The following is a 13,686-nucleotide window of genomic DNA, read 5'->3' as shown; positions in this document are numbered from 1 at the left end:
CAAGCAGCGAAATTATGGAATATCGAGGACATCTTTTTGAAATAATTCGAGCGTTAATGATTTAATCACTTGAGGGAACTGAGATTGAAAGAAATGAATTTCAATTCCTACATGTGAAAAAGATACAAGTAATTAGAACTGTCTATTTTTCTATAAAAATGATAATTTCTAGTGGATACACGTTTGAAACTGAAATTGTGCAAAAGAGTCAATAATACACATAATATGCAAAAATGTACAAAATATTCAAAGTACACATAGTATTTAAAAGATGAAACAAATTTCTATCAAAATCCCACCAAAACAAATTTCGTATAAACGTTTGCAGCCTAATAATCCAACTATCTCCATTTAAACCACCCAATAGCTAATCCTATTTTGCCGTATAATTTCTCTGACACATTTTCCCCAATATCATTGTTCCAAAAATCTCTATCATCAGCAGATAAACTGGTCAATTCAGTCGACCAGTTATCGAAACCTCTGTACTCTCCAAACTCTTGCAATTTGCAGGGTATTGTTATATCTCGATTTTAATGGCCGACCATGTGCGTGCCGCAATACTTTTTGATCACCCTATAAACGAGAAATACGCATTGCTGCGTTGCGTCGAAGGGCGATGCACTGGCAGTTATCGTTCTCTAGGGGTGGTTACCCCCTCCCAGTCGGTCCCACCACCATCGGTGACGGACTCGACCCTCGTCGAAACCCCGGTCGAAGGGTTGGGATGGTCGATGCAGTGTTTCCATAGAAACCAGACGCACCGTCCGCCACCCCTTCCTACAGTACATTCAACCGAGGGTTGCAACCTTCGCTCGAAAACGTACCGCTATTTCCTCGGCAACAGTGCTGCCAGTCATCTTCTCGATGATCCGCTACACCTCTCCCGAGAATTATAAATTATTCTTGGTCAAGGCACCTCTGAGGAGTTCTCAGAATGTAAAATAGTTTAGAAATTTTAACTTTTTATCGGTGTTAGGGTAGTTTCATGAATCGTATTTATAGGGTAGTTTCATGAATCGTATTTATTTATGAGGAAGATTAATAGTATTGTAATAGTGGGAAGATTGTATAAATTTGTAATTTATGAGGGAAATATTTGGTACTAAATATGAAAATAATACTTTTGTTTTACTGTAAATGAAAAATTAAATTGCGTATGTTAATTGTAGATTGAGTAGTGAGAAGAAAATATTTTTGATCAGATTTAAAAAATTATCTTATCGAATATTTATTTCATGGAAAATAAATACTAAAATTTCTTTCATGTAAAATAAATTCTCCATTTTGTGTTTCGATTGACTTCATGTGAAATATTTCACTTACGTTTTAGTATTCGAAATACAGTAAATTCTGTCTACTCTGTTATAATTTTCTACTAATTTTGTATTAAGGGTTGTTTTATTAAATTGAATTTAATTATCCATAATTTAAGTTCAATTCCATTTATGATGCAATAGTTGTTAACCTTGAGGAACTTCTTATTTTAGGAATATTTTTCCATTTCTGTTTAAGCTGAAACTAAGACAAAATTTGGAGAAATAAATTTAGAATGTTTTATACACATATTTATATTAAACGTATTTCATCGCTAATATAAAAGTGGTACTAAAATATTCCATTCCACTTCATTGTTGCTCTTTAATACTACAATATCAGCCCATTATTCGGAATTCACGTTTTCAAAATAAATTTCATGTTTTCAGTAGAATAGCGTTTAAACAACACAAGTGTGAATTATTATTCCTTACAAAACTACATGCAAAAATACAGAAAAGCCAAACAATTTATTTCATTTTGCAGTCAGTTCAATTTATTGATCGCTCTTTCAAGAAACAAAAGGTACAATTATTTGAACTTCAATGTATATTTAATAATACTATAATTCATTAATCCTGTAAGTATAAATTTTCATTTCGCTTATTTCAAAATTTTAACTACTTGCCAAAAGTTAATTTCTTTCGTGGTAACATTTCAGCTACCGATTAATCACTTCACATGTATATTTCCATTTCGTATTTGTCTGTCGTACATACATCTTACCCAAAAAAAGGATTTCAAATGTAAAAATACGAAGTAGTTCAATTCGGTATGAACTCTGATTCCCAAAAAAAAGTTTCCAAAAAAATTAACCCACAAAAAATCTACAAAAAAAAATTAGTCCACTCAAAGAAGCATCCAAAAGACATTAATCCCACAGAAAATCTTTAAAAAAAATGAATCCCCCAGAAAAGCATCCAAAAGATACTAAATAAGCCCCAAAAAAGCATCCAAAAGATATTAATAAACTCCCCCTCCAAAGTCCCTTCAAAAAGTATTAATCCACAGAAATGAAACCCTCACAATCTTACAGAAAAATCGTGAGACAAGACTTGAGTAAAAAAAAAATATAATAAGGCGACGTAAATGTCGTTGACACGACTCGGCGTCGTTGCAGTTCGTGTAATAATGCGTAAGGGGATGCACTGCTGCGCAAACACAGTCTTGTCGGTTCTCGCGATTTTCTCAATTGCACTTAGCCGCGATTGCTGGGTACCAGCTCGCGGAGGTGACCCGAGGCGAGGGGCGACAAGATTTATGGTTTGCCCTTGAGTGTTCCTTCCGAGGCAGATCCGATCGCTTAGACAGGGAACAGAATTAATGCCGTTGCCGTATACATAGGCGCTGGGTCCCGAGCGGTGTTGTAAAAACGCCCAGACCAGGATGCAACCGCTATCTTCTTCCTCGGAAGCAAAGAGGAACACGACGAAAGCTGGCACTCGCGGTGCTCACCACTTCCCAGGGCTTTAGACCGTTTGCGTTGCCTGTCACTGGTTATTCTGTTAACGAGAGAGGGAATAAGTGATTTCAGTCATTTCACCGTCTGCTATCGATTCGGTGAATCGCGGACCTGTTGGCTTGAATTCGACTTTAATTGCGCTACCATTTACTGAGCTTCTTAATTCGTCTAGGAAACGCGTGATTGCTGTCTGTGCTACTGTTGAATTAAATTTACGCTTGAAATTGGTGGGAATTTTTGTTTAATCTCTTCAGAGCGTCGATTTTGGCAAACGTTGTTTAGAAGACTGTTGGATTAGGATAATGGAGGAAACAGGTGTCAGTGGTTATACATTTAAGATTGCTTCTAGAATCAAATTCTGAAGAAATGGGTATTTGTAGGAAAATTGGGAATACACTGATTGTTATATATTTATTTTATTCATACAAACTTAATATCTTTGTAAATTCTTAGATATTGTACACATTAGTGACAAATACTTCAACTAGTTTTACTGAAATTTAAACTTCACTGTAATCTAAAATTCACAACAACAGAAATCGTGAAAATAAAAATCATTTTCAATCCTTTTTTTATCAGTTTCGAACTTACTCTTTTACCTCCTGTTAATTAAAACTATTTCGGTTATTCTAGCAGCAGGAAACATATTCTATGTTCACTAATATGAAAATACTTTTAATTCTTCATAAAACTGGTAAACTCATTACGCAAATTCTCTCAATGTCATAATTCTAATCTATATTTTTCCATACCCGTGAAACAAGCAGCCTCGACGACAAATAAGAAATTTTCACCACGCGCTACAAGATACATTCGAGATCTTTCCCATCCATGGTTTCACAGTAGATTGAAGCAGACAAGTAGTTGCCCCCATCCTGCGCATGCGCTCGCGCGAATATCCTGTGAACATGAAACGTAACAGAGAGTAGGGAGCGAGCTAGGGAGTTGATAGAGCCGAGGAGGGTTCCAGAAGTAGCCAAGGGGCAAGAGGAAAACGACGTGACCCCTGAACAACGTTCATCGATCGGGGCGCACGCACCCTGCCTGCCTCCAGCACCTCGCTCTTCTATCACCACTTTCCCTCCCTCTTATTCCCATCGTTCCTCTCAATCTTCTTAGCCACGTTTTCCTATCGTTTCGCGTTCCAATGCTTTCGTGTTTCAAATAGACGTCGTTCCATAGTTTCCCCATCTCTTACGAGCAGTTACCTGCAACGAGACAATGACACCTCTCAACGCGTTCAATGCCACGTCATCCATGTATAGATGACAATTTTTACTGATATCATTGTGAATGATTAATTGATGCAGTAATGGGTATTGGTAAAAAATTATCGTGTCGAGAAACTAGAGGATAGGGAAGACTATAGAATAAAGAGGCAAATGAATTGGAATTAATTTTTTGTGTGTATTGATGTCATTGTTATTATGATAAAATTTTTAGTGAATTTAGCATGGCAATCAATGTGTTAAGGGCATCTACAATGAGAATGGTGTCAAAAGTCTTTTTTTTTTTTTTTTATTATCAATTTTTTATTATTTGTTGCATAGTGTAGTAAAACTTCATTTAATTCTGAACACTCGAGAAGCATCAATTTTTACTTTAATTAAATGTTGTCATTAAAAAAGGTAATTATCTATGATGTCGTGTCCCATAAACAGGGTCATTAATTTTAATAATGAATAAAATACGTAGATACGAGGTATTTGTGAAGTTAGTTGAATATTAACTGTGATGTCAAATTTAAATGTGTCATTACTTTAATATATGAATAAGCTAAATCGATTAACAAATAAATCATCATTATTTCTCGGAAAGTATCTATCCTCCAAAATTATATTTCTCATCCATTTTGACTAATTTTCTTTCAAAAAAGAGAAGCAAATTTAATGAGATACTTTGTGGTCATTCATCACTTGCTTATTCACCCATTAAGTCATGAAACTTCCTTTGTAAAAGATTTACAAAGAAAATTGATCAGTTGACTTATTTACACTATCAGTAAACTTCGCAGTCAAAGTTTGATTAAAAATCCTTCAATGATTCCCGAGAAAATGGATCATGAATTTTGGCTGTTTTCCATAACATAAATAAATTCGTATTATAAATAAAGCAAGATAAAGCATTGTTTATCTTGACCTAGACTATCTCCAGATTATGAATATTTTAAATATAAGATAGAGTCTCATCTAACTAAATTCTTATAGTTAAAAATCGAATGTTTAAAATGCATACACCTAGTACAGACATCCTTCACTCATATCCATTAATTATATTCCCCAAACGCCTATATGCATTCAACGCAGAGCATATATCGATCACCTAACCTACACGTCGACAATGTCTACTCAAGGGATTAAAGAATTCACTTTCTTCGTCCTCATATTTACGGTTACAAACTATAAAGCTTCCAAGTTGATCGCCTTTGCATAATATTCTACGACAGAAACATGTATTCTTAATTTCAACTACTCCGTTTCGGGATAACCTGCCATATGCACCTCGCAATGCTCGCCACGCCGAGCTCAGTTTTCCATCGCGTATTTCCCTGAGGATCGTTCACCTTTTATCTCGAGACTCGATCGAAATTCCTGCACGAAGACATCACCGTACCATAGAGAAGAGTAACTAACCCGACTTCAGAAGTGTTTCCTGGAGCGACCAGCCGCTCTTTGTTCTACCGGTTCGATTATTCTCTTTTTGCCATCCCCCTTCCTCCTCGAGCCCCTCCTCCACTCGCTCAAACGGATACCCTTCTCTCAGCGAGGCTCATCCTCCCGAGCGCGCGTCTCCCTCTTCGACAACGCTGCTCTTCGGGCTTCATTGGAAAAGCGGAGGTGTCATCGCGTCGAACACCATAAATCCACTCACACTGAGCCACGGGGGTACGATAACCTTCGTATTCGTGACCTTGGACTCGCGAGCTACCGCGGCCCCCTTTTCTCCCTCTCTCTTCCTCCCTCTCTGTTCCTCCTCTATCTGTCCATCTGCCCACGAGCACTCACGTGAAACACGACTGGAACAGTCGGGGCGATTTAATTAGAGGGGCGACATCCTTTCGTCGTGAATCGTTTGCTGGTGCGGAAATAAAGAGCAAGAGAGACGGACGTAGGGCAGCGAGGCGATGGAAGAGAGAGGGAATAGAGGGGTTACAGAGAGAGGGAAGATGTTGCGTGGGAGTAGGCTTGCGAAGACGGTCCTGTGTCGAGTCAAAAACAACTTCCGGCCTGCAGCTCGGCGGGCAAAAGTGTTAGCGAGTGACCAGCCAATGGATCGAAGAGTAACTAGCTTTTGCGTCAATATTCACCCATTGGCCGCGTCAATTACCCATGGTTGCTGGCCGAGGAGCCGTGACGAGCAAATTAGTTTTCGACGTTGAACGATGGTGGAACTATTTAGCTACGTTTTTGATGCATTAACATGGATAGGAGTTTGGAGATGCTTTTGGTTGTAAGAGTATGAGAGAATATACAGGGTGTCCTCTGTTCGAGTTTAAAATGATTTTCTCTTGAAAATATGTATACTCTAAAGTTAAACACTCTTTTCATGCATTCTCTTTCTCTTTATATCATTGATTCTGAAATTTGTAAGGTGCTTTACAGTTTGTCGTATAAATTTCCCTAGTGTGTTCTATAAGTAAAGTAGGACTAAAGTGTAATATAAAATCTATAAATGCTTCGTTAAGGAGTCGTAATGAAAATGTGAAATGCGTTGTGTTTTAGTAATCATCAATTATACTATTGTACCTGTAATTTGTACAACTTAAAGTAATCTAAAATTTCATTTCCTAGAAGTCTACTGTTTATGGCAAGTGTGATTAAACTGTATAAAATGAATCATTAGTCATACGTTTATATGTTTCCACGTGACAGTAAAAGCCATGACTTCTGCTGTCATAATAGTGTACAATAGCGTGTAACAGCATTAAGTTTCGTTGTCAGAGCAACACGACATCTGGTTTTTGCGACTACAAAAGTCATGACATTTACTGTCACAACCATAAAAGTCACGATTTACTGTCACGTGAAAACATATCATTAAACCTGTCTGACTTCGAGACTTTTACTGTCGGCGTGTAGTACTCACATCAAATGCAGCGATGTCAGTAAAATAAGTCAACACATTTCCCACGTACCTTTCGTACTTTTTAAATAATTAATAATTCTAAAACGAGACCTCATACATAATTCCATTATTTTTCTTTGTGACCTTTTGGCGTGTAAAAGCGCTCCTTAAAATTTCTGACACGTGTTGTCGAGTAAGTTCTATATACCCAACGACGACGAAAAAGAAATAAAAAGCAAAACTGTCTATTATCCAATCGCGAAATGTTCAAGAATAATTAAGTTAAGAAACAAAAAGGAATTAATGTCAGAGATTAAAACGATCATATTGCTTTCTGTTATCAGGGATGCCGGTTGACTGAAGATGGCCTCGCCGACACTCTCGCTGGAATCGCGCGCGAATTCCATCGGGTCCCTGGCCTCGCTGTCTCCGCTTACAGTAAGCGGCAGTTCCCCGCCTGCGAGCGACTCGGCAATCTGCGACGTCGACAGCTGCGACCTTTGCCTTGACTCTCAGAAACCTGGAGAGGCGCCCTGCCCGCGGTGCCGATTAGGAGGCGCCGGCGGCGTACGCTGTACCGGCTGCAAATCCACCGAATCCGACGCTGTAGCGCGTTGCTTCGACTGCGCGAATTTCCTCTGCCCGAACTGCGTGATGGCGCACCAGTTCATGCACTGTTTCGAGGGCCACCGTGTCCTGAACCTCGGCGACTCGAAGCTCGAGACGGTGACCAGCTCAGCGAACACCGAAATCCCGAAGAACAATCTGGTGATCAACGGCGGGAACAGCAACGGCGAGAAGGTGCCCTACTGCCTTCGACACAAGCAAGAGCTGCTCAAGTACTTCTGTCGCACGTGCACCGTGCTGGTCTGCAAGGAGTGCACCATCACCGACCACCCCGGCCCGCTGCACGACTGCGCGCACATCTCTGAAGTCGGCACGCAACAGCTTGAAGCGATGGCGAGAGTGGTGCAGGAATGCAGAGCCAAGGCGGCGGACGTGAGAGCCGCTGTGAAGGCAGCTGACCACGGCGCGGCGCGTCTCCAAGTTCAGTACCATAAAGCGCAGAACGAGATCAACGATACCTTCCAATTCTACCGATCCATGCTCGAGGAGCGCAAACAAGAGCTGCTGAAGGAGCTGGAGTCGGTGTTCTCCACGAAACAGATATCCCTAGGTGTCCTGACGCAGAAAGCTAACGAGATGGCTGACAAGATGCTACAGACCTGCGAGTTTGTTGAGCGACTGACGAAATATACCACCGTTACCGAGGTATTGATGGTTAAGAAGCTCCTCGACTCGAAGCTCCAGTTGCTGCTGAACTACACCCCTGATATCGGTAATCATACCGTCGACCTCGAATTCGTTAGCAACTATCAAGCCATACAGGTTGGAGTGCGGAATACGTTCGGTTACGTGCGAAGCAACAACGAGAACAACGCTGGACCGATAGGGAAGCAGCCACCCATTGCTCGACCAACTGCGCTCTCTAATAATAGCAATAGCAACAGCAACAACAGCAATGGACCAGGTAGCGCTGGCTCCTTAGGAGGTCTTCTTCTAGACCGACCTTATAGCAACGGCCTGATATCCTCCACTTCAAACTGCGCTTCATCCACGTCCCCCTCATCGTTCGACACCAACAGCAGCGTCATTACCAAACGCTTCAGCTCAGCCAACAGCCTGGGTCCCTTCTCCACAACTATCAGTGATCTCAACTTGAACGGAATGAACACGAACCCCTACGAGAAGTGGAGCAACGGAGGCAGCGACACCTACCCAGTGGTCACCAACAACGACCACTTCCCGATGCCAACATCAGTCGCTGTCGCTGCGAACGCCGCATCAGGCGATTCTGTTTTGGACCTAACATCCAAGCTTATGTCCGCTGCAGCGATATTCCCACCGAAATCACAGATCAAACGACAGAAGATGATCTACCACTGCAAATTCGGGGAGTTCGGCGTGATGGAGGGACAGTTCACCGAACCTTCGGGAGTGGCAGTGAACGCGCAGAACGACATCATTGTCGCTGACACGAACAACCATCGAATCCAGATCTTCGACAAAGAGGGCAGATTCAAATTCCAGTTCGGAGAGTGCGGCAAGCGAGACGGACAGTTACTGTACCCTAACAGAGTAGCCGTGGTGAAAACATCGGGCGATATAATCGTCACTGAACGATCGCCGACTCATCAGATACAGATCTACAACCAGTATGGTCAGTTCGTGCGCAAGTTCGGAGCAAACATCCTTCAGCACCCGCGTGGCGTGACGGTCGACTCCAAGGGACGCATCGTCGTCGTTGAGTGTAAAGTGATGCGCGTGATTATTTTCGATCAGGCTGGCAACGTTCTCCAGAAGTTCGGCTGCTCGAAACACCTGGAGTTCCCTAACGGAGTGGTCGTGAACGATAAGCAGGAGATCTTCATCAGCGACAACCGCGCCCACTGCGTGAAGGTGTTCAACTACGAGGGTGCTTATCTGCGGCAGATCGGTGGTGAAGGGATCACGAATTACCCCATCGGAGTGGGCATCAATGCCGTGGGCGAGATACTGATAGCAGACAATCATAATAACTTCAATCTGACGATCTTCACGCAGGACGGTCAGCTGGTTTCTGCCCTAGAGAGCAAGGTGAAACATGCCCAGTGCTTTGACGTCGCCTTGATGGACGACGGATCGGTCGTGTTGGCCAGCAAGGATTACCGACTCTACATTTATCGTTACGTACAAGTTCCACCGATCGGCATGTAGAGCAGCGACACGCCGCGGCGCCGACAATGATCGTCGATCGTCTTTCTCATCGTTGTCGTTGTTAATTTTGTCGCCATTGTTTCAACGGCCACGTGGCCAGGATCTCATCGATCTTTTTTTACTTACACTTGCCTAACTTCTTCTTCGCCCACCTACTACCACCGCTCGTGCTCACTTCGCCTATCCACCTTCGCCCGCTCGACCCACCTCACTCCTGTCTACAAGACGCCGATTACGAGAAACGAAATCCAAGCGCACGCGAGCGAGAACATGCTAATCAAGTTGTCGAAATTCAAGGTCACATGCCTTGCGCGAATACGCGCGCGACTCGTGTGCTCATCCACGCGAGATGCTCGCAGAGCAGATGGACGGCGTTACTTCCGGTACGAGGGCGCCACTGGCGCGTCAGAGATGAACGTTCGCGTTCCCTTGCGCCGCTGCGTTCGCGCGTTTCCGCGTGGCACGTGTCGTCGAGAAAGAACAGGGACATTTTCGAGACGAGGACGCGCTCGTCAGAAGGCTCTCGAGACCACAGAGAAATGTGAAAAAGGAATAATGAGAAAGGAAAGAAGGTACCCGACAATGATAGACGCTGGCGTGATGCGCGCGCATGCTGCCCTACCTGAGGCGCATGCGCACACGCGTGTACACGCGAACCGCTCTAACGAGAAACGAAGAAAAAGAGCAGAAACAAAAAAGGAAGAAAGGAAACGAAAAAATAAACTGCAAGCGACTTTGGAACGCCCACTTTGTTGCGTGTATAACGTACGCGTGTGCGCGCGAACACGGAAAACACACGAGACGTGTAAGCGCATATACGTGGAAAACTTACTTGTTAATGTTGTTATAACTGAAAATACTGTTGTTGTTGTTTAGTTGTAGAGCTCGCCGCCGCTAGTCACACTACTCCTCTTTTCTCCCCCCCCTCTGTACCCTGTTACTTTTCCTCCTTAGGGACCATTGGTCTCCCCTTGTCCTCATCCTCCCCCCAACCTCCTTTTCTTCATCTGTTTAATCGAAAGCCGCGAGGGGGGCGTTTCTCCCGGGCACCTCGAACGTATCACGTTTCTACGAGCATTTCTCTCCTGGGTCGTGCAAACGAATGTATACCCGTCCGTATCTAACACGATTCTTCTAACTGTCGATTCTTCCGAATTTAATTTGGGACTCGAACTCGGCTTGCAACGAAGCTCAACGGACGCGAACGTTGGGCCTCGTCTTGACTCTGGTCCAAAGCGAACGGATTTCGCTGTCGTCGACTCGCCCCTAGGGGTCGATGCTGCGTGGGAGCCATATTTCATCGCTCTCTCTTCCTCTCACGCGCGCGCGCGTTTTTTCAAAGTAGCACGCTGCACTCGACTGACGTCCGCACCATAGATCACCTGCGGATCGAGGAGCGATGATGGCCGACGATATCAGTCGGCATCGTTGCTCGAAACGTTTGTTGAATACTCTTCGTTTTTAGACCTTCGGAAGGTTGTTGCGATTAAAGGACAGGTCCTTCTTCCAGAGCCCTTCCTCATTCCCACGTGCGTCGTATTTTTTTTTTTTACGGTTGAACAAGTGTTCGTTTTATATTTATATGTACACGTGTATTTTTTTTTCTTTTTTTTTTGTAAGGATCAACGACACCTTCAAGGGAAATTCGCCTTAAGGTATATTTAACGTATGACAGTGACGACAGTCTAGCATCATCTTGTTCATTTACTTCAGTCTCCATCCTATCCTGATCTTTTCGTTTTTCTCTTTCAGTGTTTGTTGTATTACATCCCTTTTACCCTCCGCGAGTGTTTATCCCTCTAACATACGTACACTGGACAGACGTGAAGCGTGCGTGAATTTGTATATCAATTTTTTTTATTTGATTGTTTTTGTTTCCTTGAATGATTGCCGCTCACAGGGGGCGGTCCGTCGTGAAGGAAGATGGGAGTTCGATGCGCGAGAAAGGAATGACTAATGTGTTGTCTTTGTTTGTAGTAGTTAATGGATTAATAGTTCCGGACGAGAGCAACAGCGGGAGAGCTACTGTATAAAGCACGTGCTTCTTTCTCGTCTTCCTCAACCGATCCTCGGGGTGACCTTCCAGATATGTTCGACCGACGGTTGCTGCCATTGACAAAGAGTTACGTATATCGCTCTGTGTGCGCGACAAGTCAGCATACTTCACGGTAAAACTGAGTCACGAGACCGCGCAGTCGTCGCTCGAGCATTCTGTTCTCATTCTTCTTTTGATCTGACTTTAATCGTAGTGGTGTTAATGTAGCAAGTAGTCGTAGTGAGTTGTAATAACGATGTAAGGAGTTATTTCCCTTTAGCTATCTGCTCTCTTCATTCCTCCCACATGTTTCACCGCTAACGTTTCCCCGTTGCGCTGCAATTCAGTTCTCCATCGATTCCTGCCCAATCACACAGATACATCTATAGTTGAGATCGCGAGTGTTGGCTGCTCAAGGTCAGCGAGGAGTAACCCCCACTACCGCCATTTGACTACCTCTCCCTGCTCCTCGGGAGTCTTGCGACTTGCGCGCGCCTACTAGCGTCTGCGCATGCGCGAAACTCAGACAGTGGGAGTCCCAAGCATCTCTGAACAGCCAACGCTCGTGAACCTCTGTATAGGTAACTACTATCGCCACCATACTCAACCGCCGTCACAATCACCGCCACTATTGTCAACTACTTCCCTGTTCCAAACACGATCTTCTTAGTACGACCAGTAAAAACGACTTGCACTAGTGAATTCGATTGTATAGTATTAATATATTTTGTTGGATGAGTCGACGATAAGAGGGGTCCCTGCTAGGGCCCTACCACGCGACCTCATGCATGTTTACTATTGTAATATTATTATTTTTTATTATTATTATCATCATTATCATTATTATTATTATATTATTGTATGTATGTATGTATGTATTATTATTATTGTATTATGATTTTTATTTTTTATCTATTCATTATTTAAATGCCTCAGTGCCAGAGGTCGAAAAAGTGTGACGGTTTCTCGAAACGCACGTACGATGCAAAGTACCTAACCATTCTCTCATAGAGTACGCATTTTTGATACGTAACAAGGCTAGATGGCGCAGTAGTTTTCTCGACGTCGAACAACGAGAACCACGAATTACGAGGATCTTTCGTATCGTTATTAAACTTTGTATTAGATTATACTGGTTCGTGTTCCTTCATATTCCCCGGAAGTTCTGGAAAGTCCTCGTGCCGGTCCAGAATTTTCGGGTGTTCTTTTTTGCTTAGAAACAACCTTTGATATCGCTCGAAAAAAAACTTGTTGAGTCGACAATTGTCCCTGGAGTTTACGAAGTCGTTGTTACGTATTTTGGACGCATACATTTTGTCAGCCCTTTTTAACGATACTTGATTATTTTTTTAGTCATTTTAAACGCGATGATCTTTCGTGAACTCGGTGGACAACTTTGTCTTTCAATTAAATATCGTCATCGTTTGAAGCTTAAAGTCAGTAGGAAATTAATATTTCTAAGTTGGTATTGGTAATTAGTAGCGAATCGTGTAAGATTTAAGTTCACAGTCGAAAGAACTTAAACGTATCTAGGAAAATAAGTACTGTAATAGAAAGTTGTTAGTCGTATATCCTCTGTGCTGTGAGATAACTTTTAGTGTTACGAACGTTTTGAACCTTCGAAATCATGCCCATTGATTCCATGACTTAATTCATGTTCGAAACAGAAATCAAAATAGATTGACAAAGATGATCCTCGGCAATTCGTCGTTGTTATTCGACTCGAGATCAGCTTATTTTTCTCGATTTTTGTCGATCAGCGATCAACTTCACCCGACTGAAACGCGCGCCATAGCTACCTATCGCTTATTCGTTCGTATTTACGAGACAATGCAACGAACAGGTAGTTCGACGCTTTTTCTCAGGATGATGACCTATTAGACTTGCTTGACGCGTCAGAACATACCCAAACTTGACGAGAGATTACAAGATTACGAAGAAACACGAACGAACGCTACAGCATGAGCAAATAATCGTGTCCCTTCGGGTCCCTTCGTGCACATTCGTTAAGTTTGGGCGTGGCTTCAAACAGTAAGGAAGAAAAGTGTTT

General features: G+C 42.7%; 1 protein-coding gene across 1 annotated transcript in view; it reads left to right on the top strand.

Annotated features, from left to right (window-relative positions):
* The window catches only part of Brat (tripartite motif-containing protein brain tumor), a 93,340-nt gene extending 81,184 nt beyond the window's left edge, over positions 1-12,156 (top strand). Inside the window, exon 2 of the mRNA XM_076380794.1 lies at positions 7,189-12,156. Coding sequence (XP_076236909.1) covers positions 7,208-9,601 — 2,394 coding nt within the window. The 5' untranslated portion in view covers positions 7,189-7,207 and the 3' untranslated portion in view covers positions 9,602-12,156. The remainder of the gene's footprint in view (positions 1-7,188) is intronic.
* Positions 12,157-13,686: the final 1,530 nt, after the last annotated feature.

The sequence above is a fragment of the Calliopsis andreniformis genome, chromosome 6 (assembly GCF_051401765.1).
Source record: "Calliopsis andreniformis isolate RMS-2024a chromosome 6, iyCalAndr_principal, whole genome shotgun sequence".
Taxonomy (NCBI): domain Eukaryota; kingdom Metazoa; phylum Arthropoda; class Insecta; order Hymenoptera; family Andrenidae; genus Calliopsis; species Calliopsis andreniformis.
Note: the sequence above shows the minus strand (reverse complement) of the source record. Positions and strands in the feature narration are given on the sequence as shown.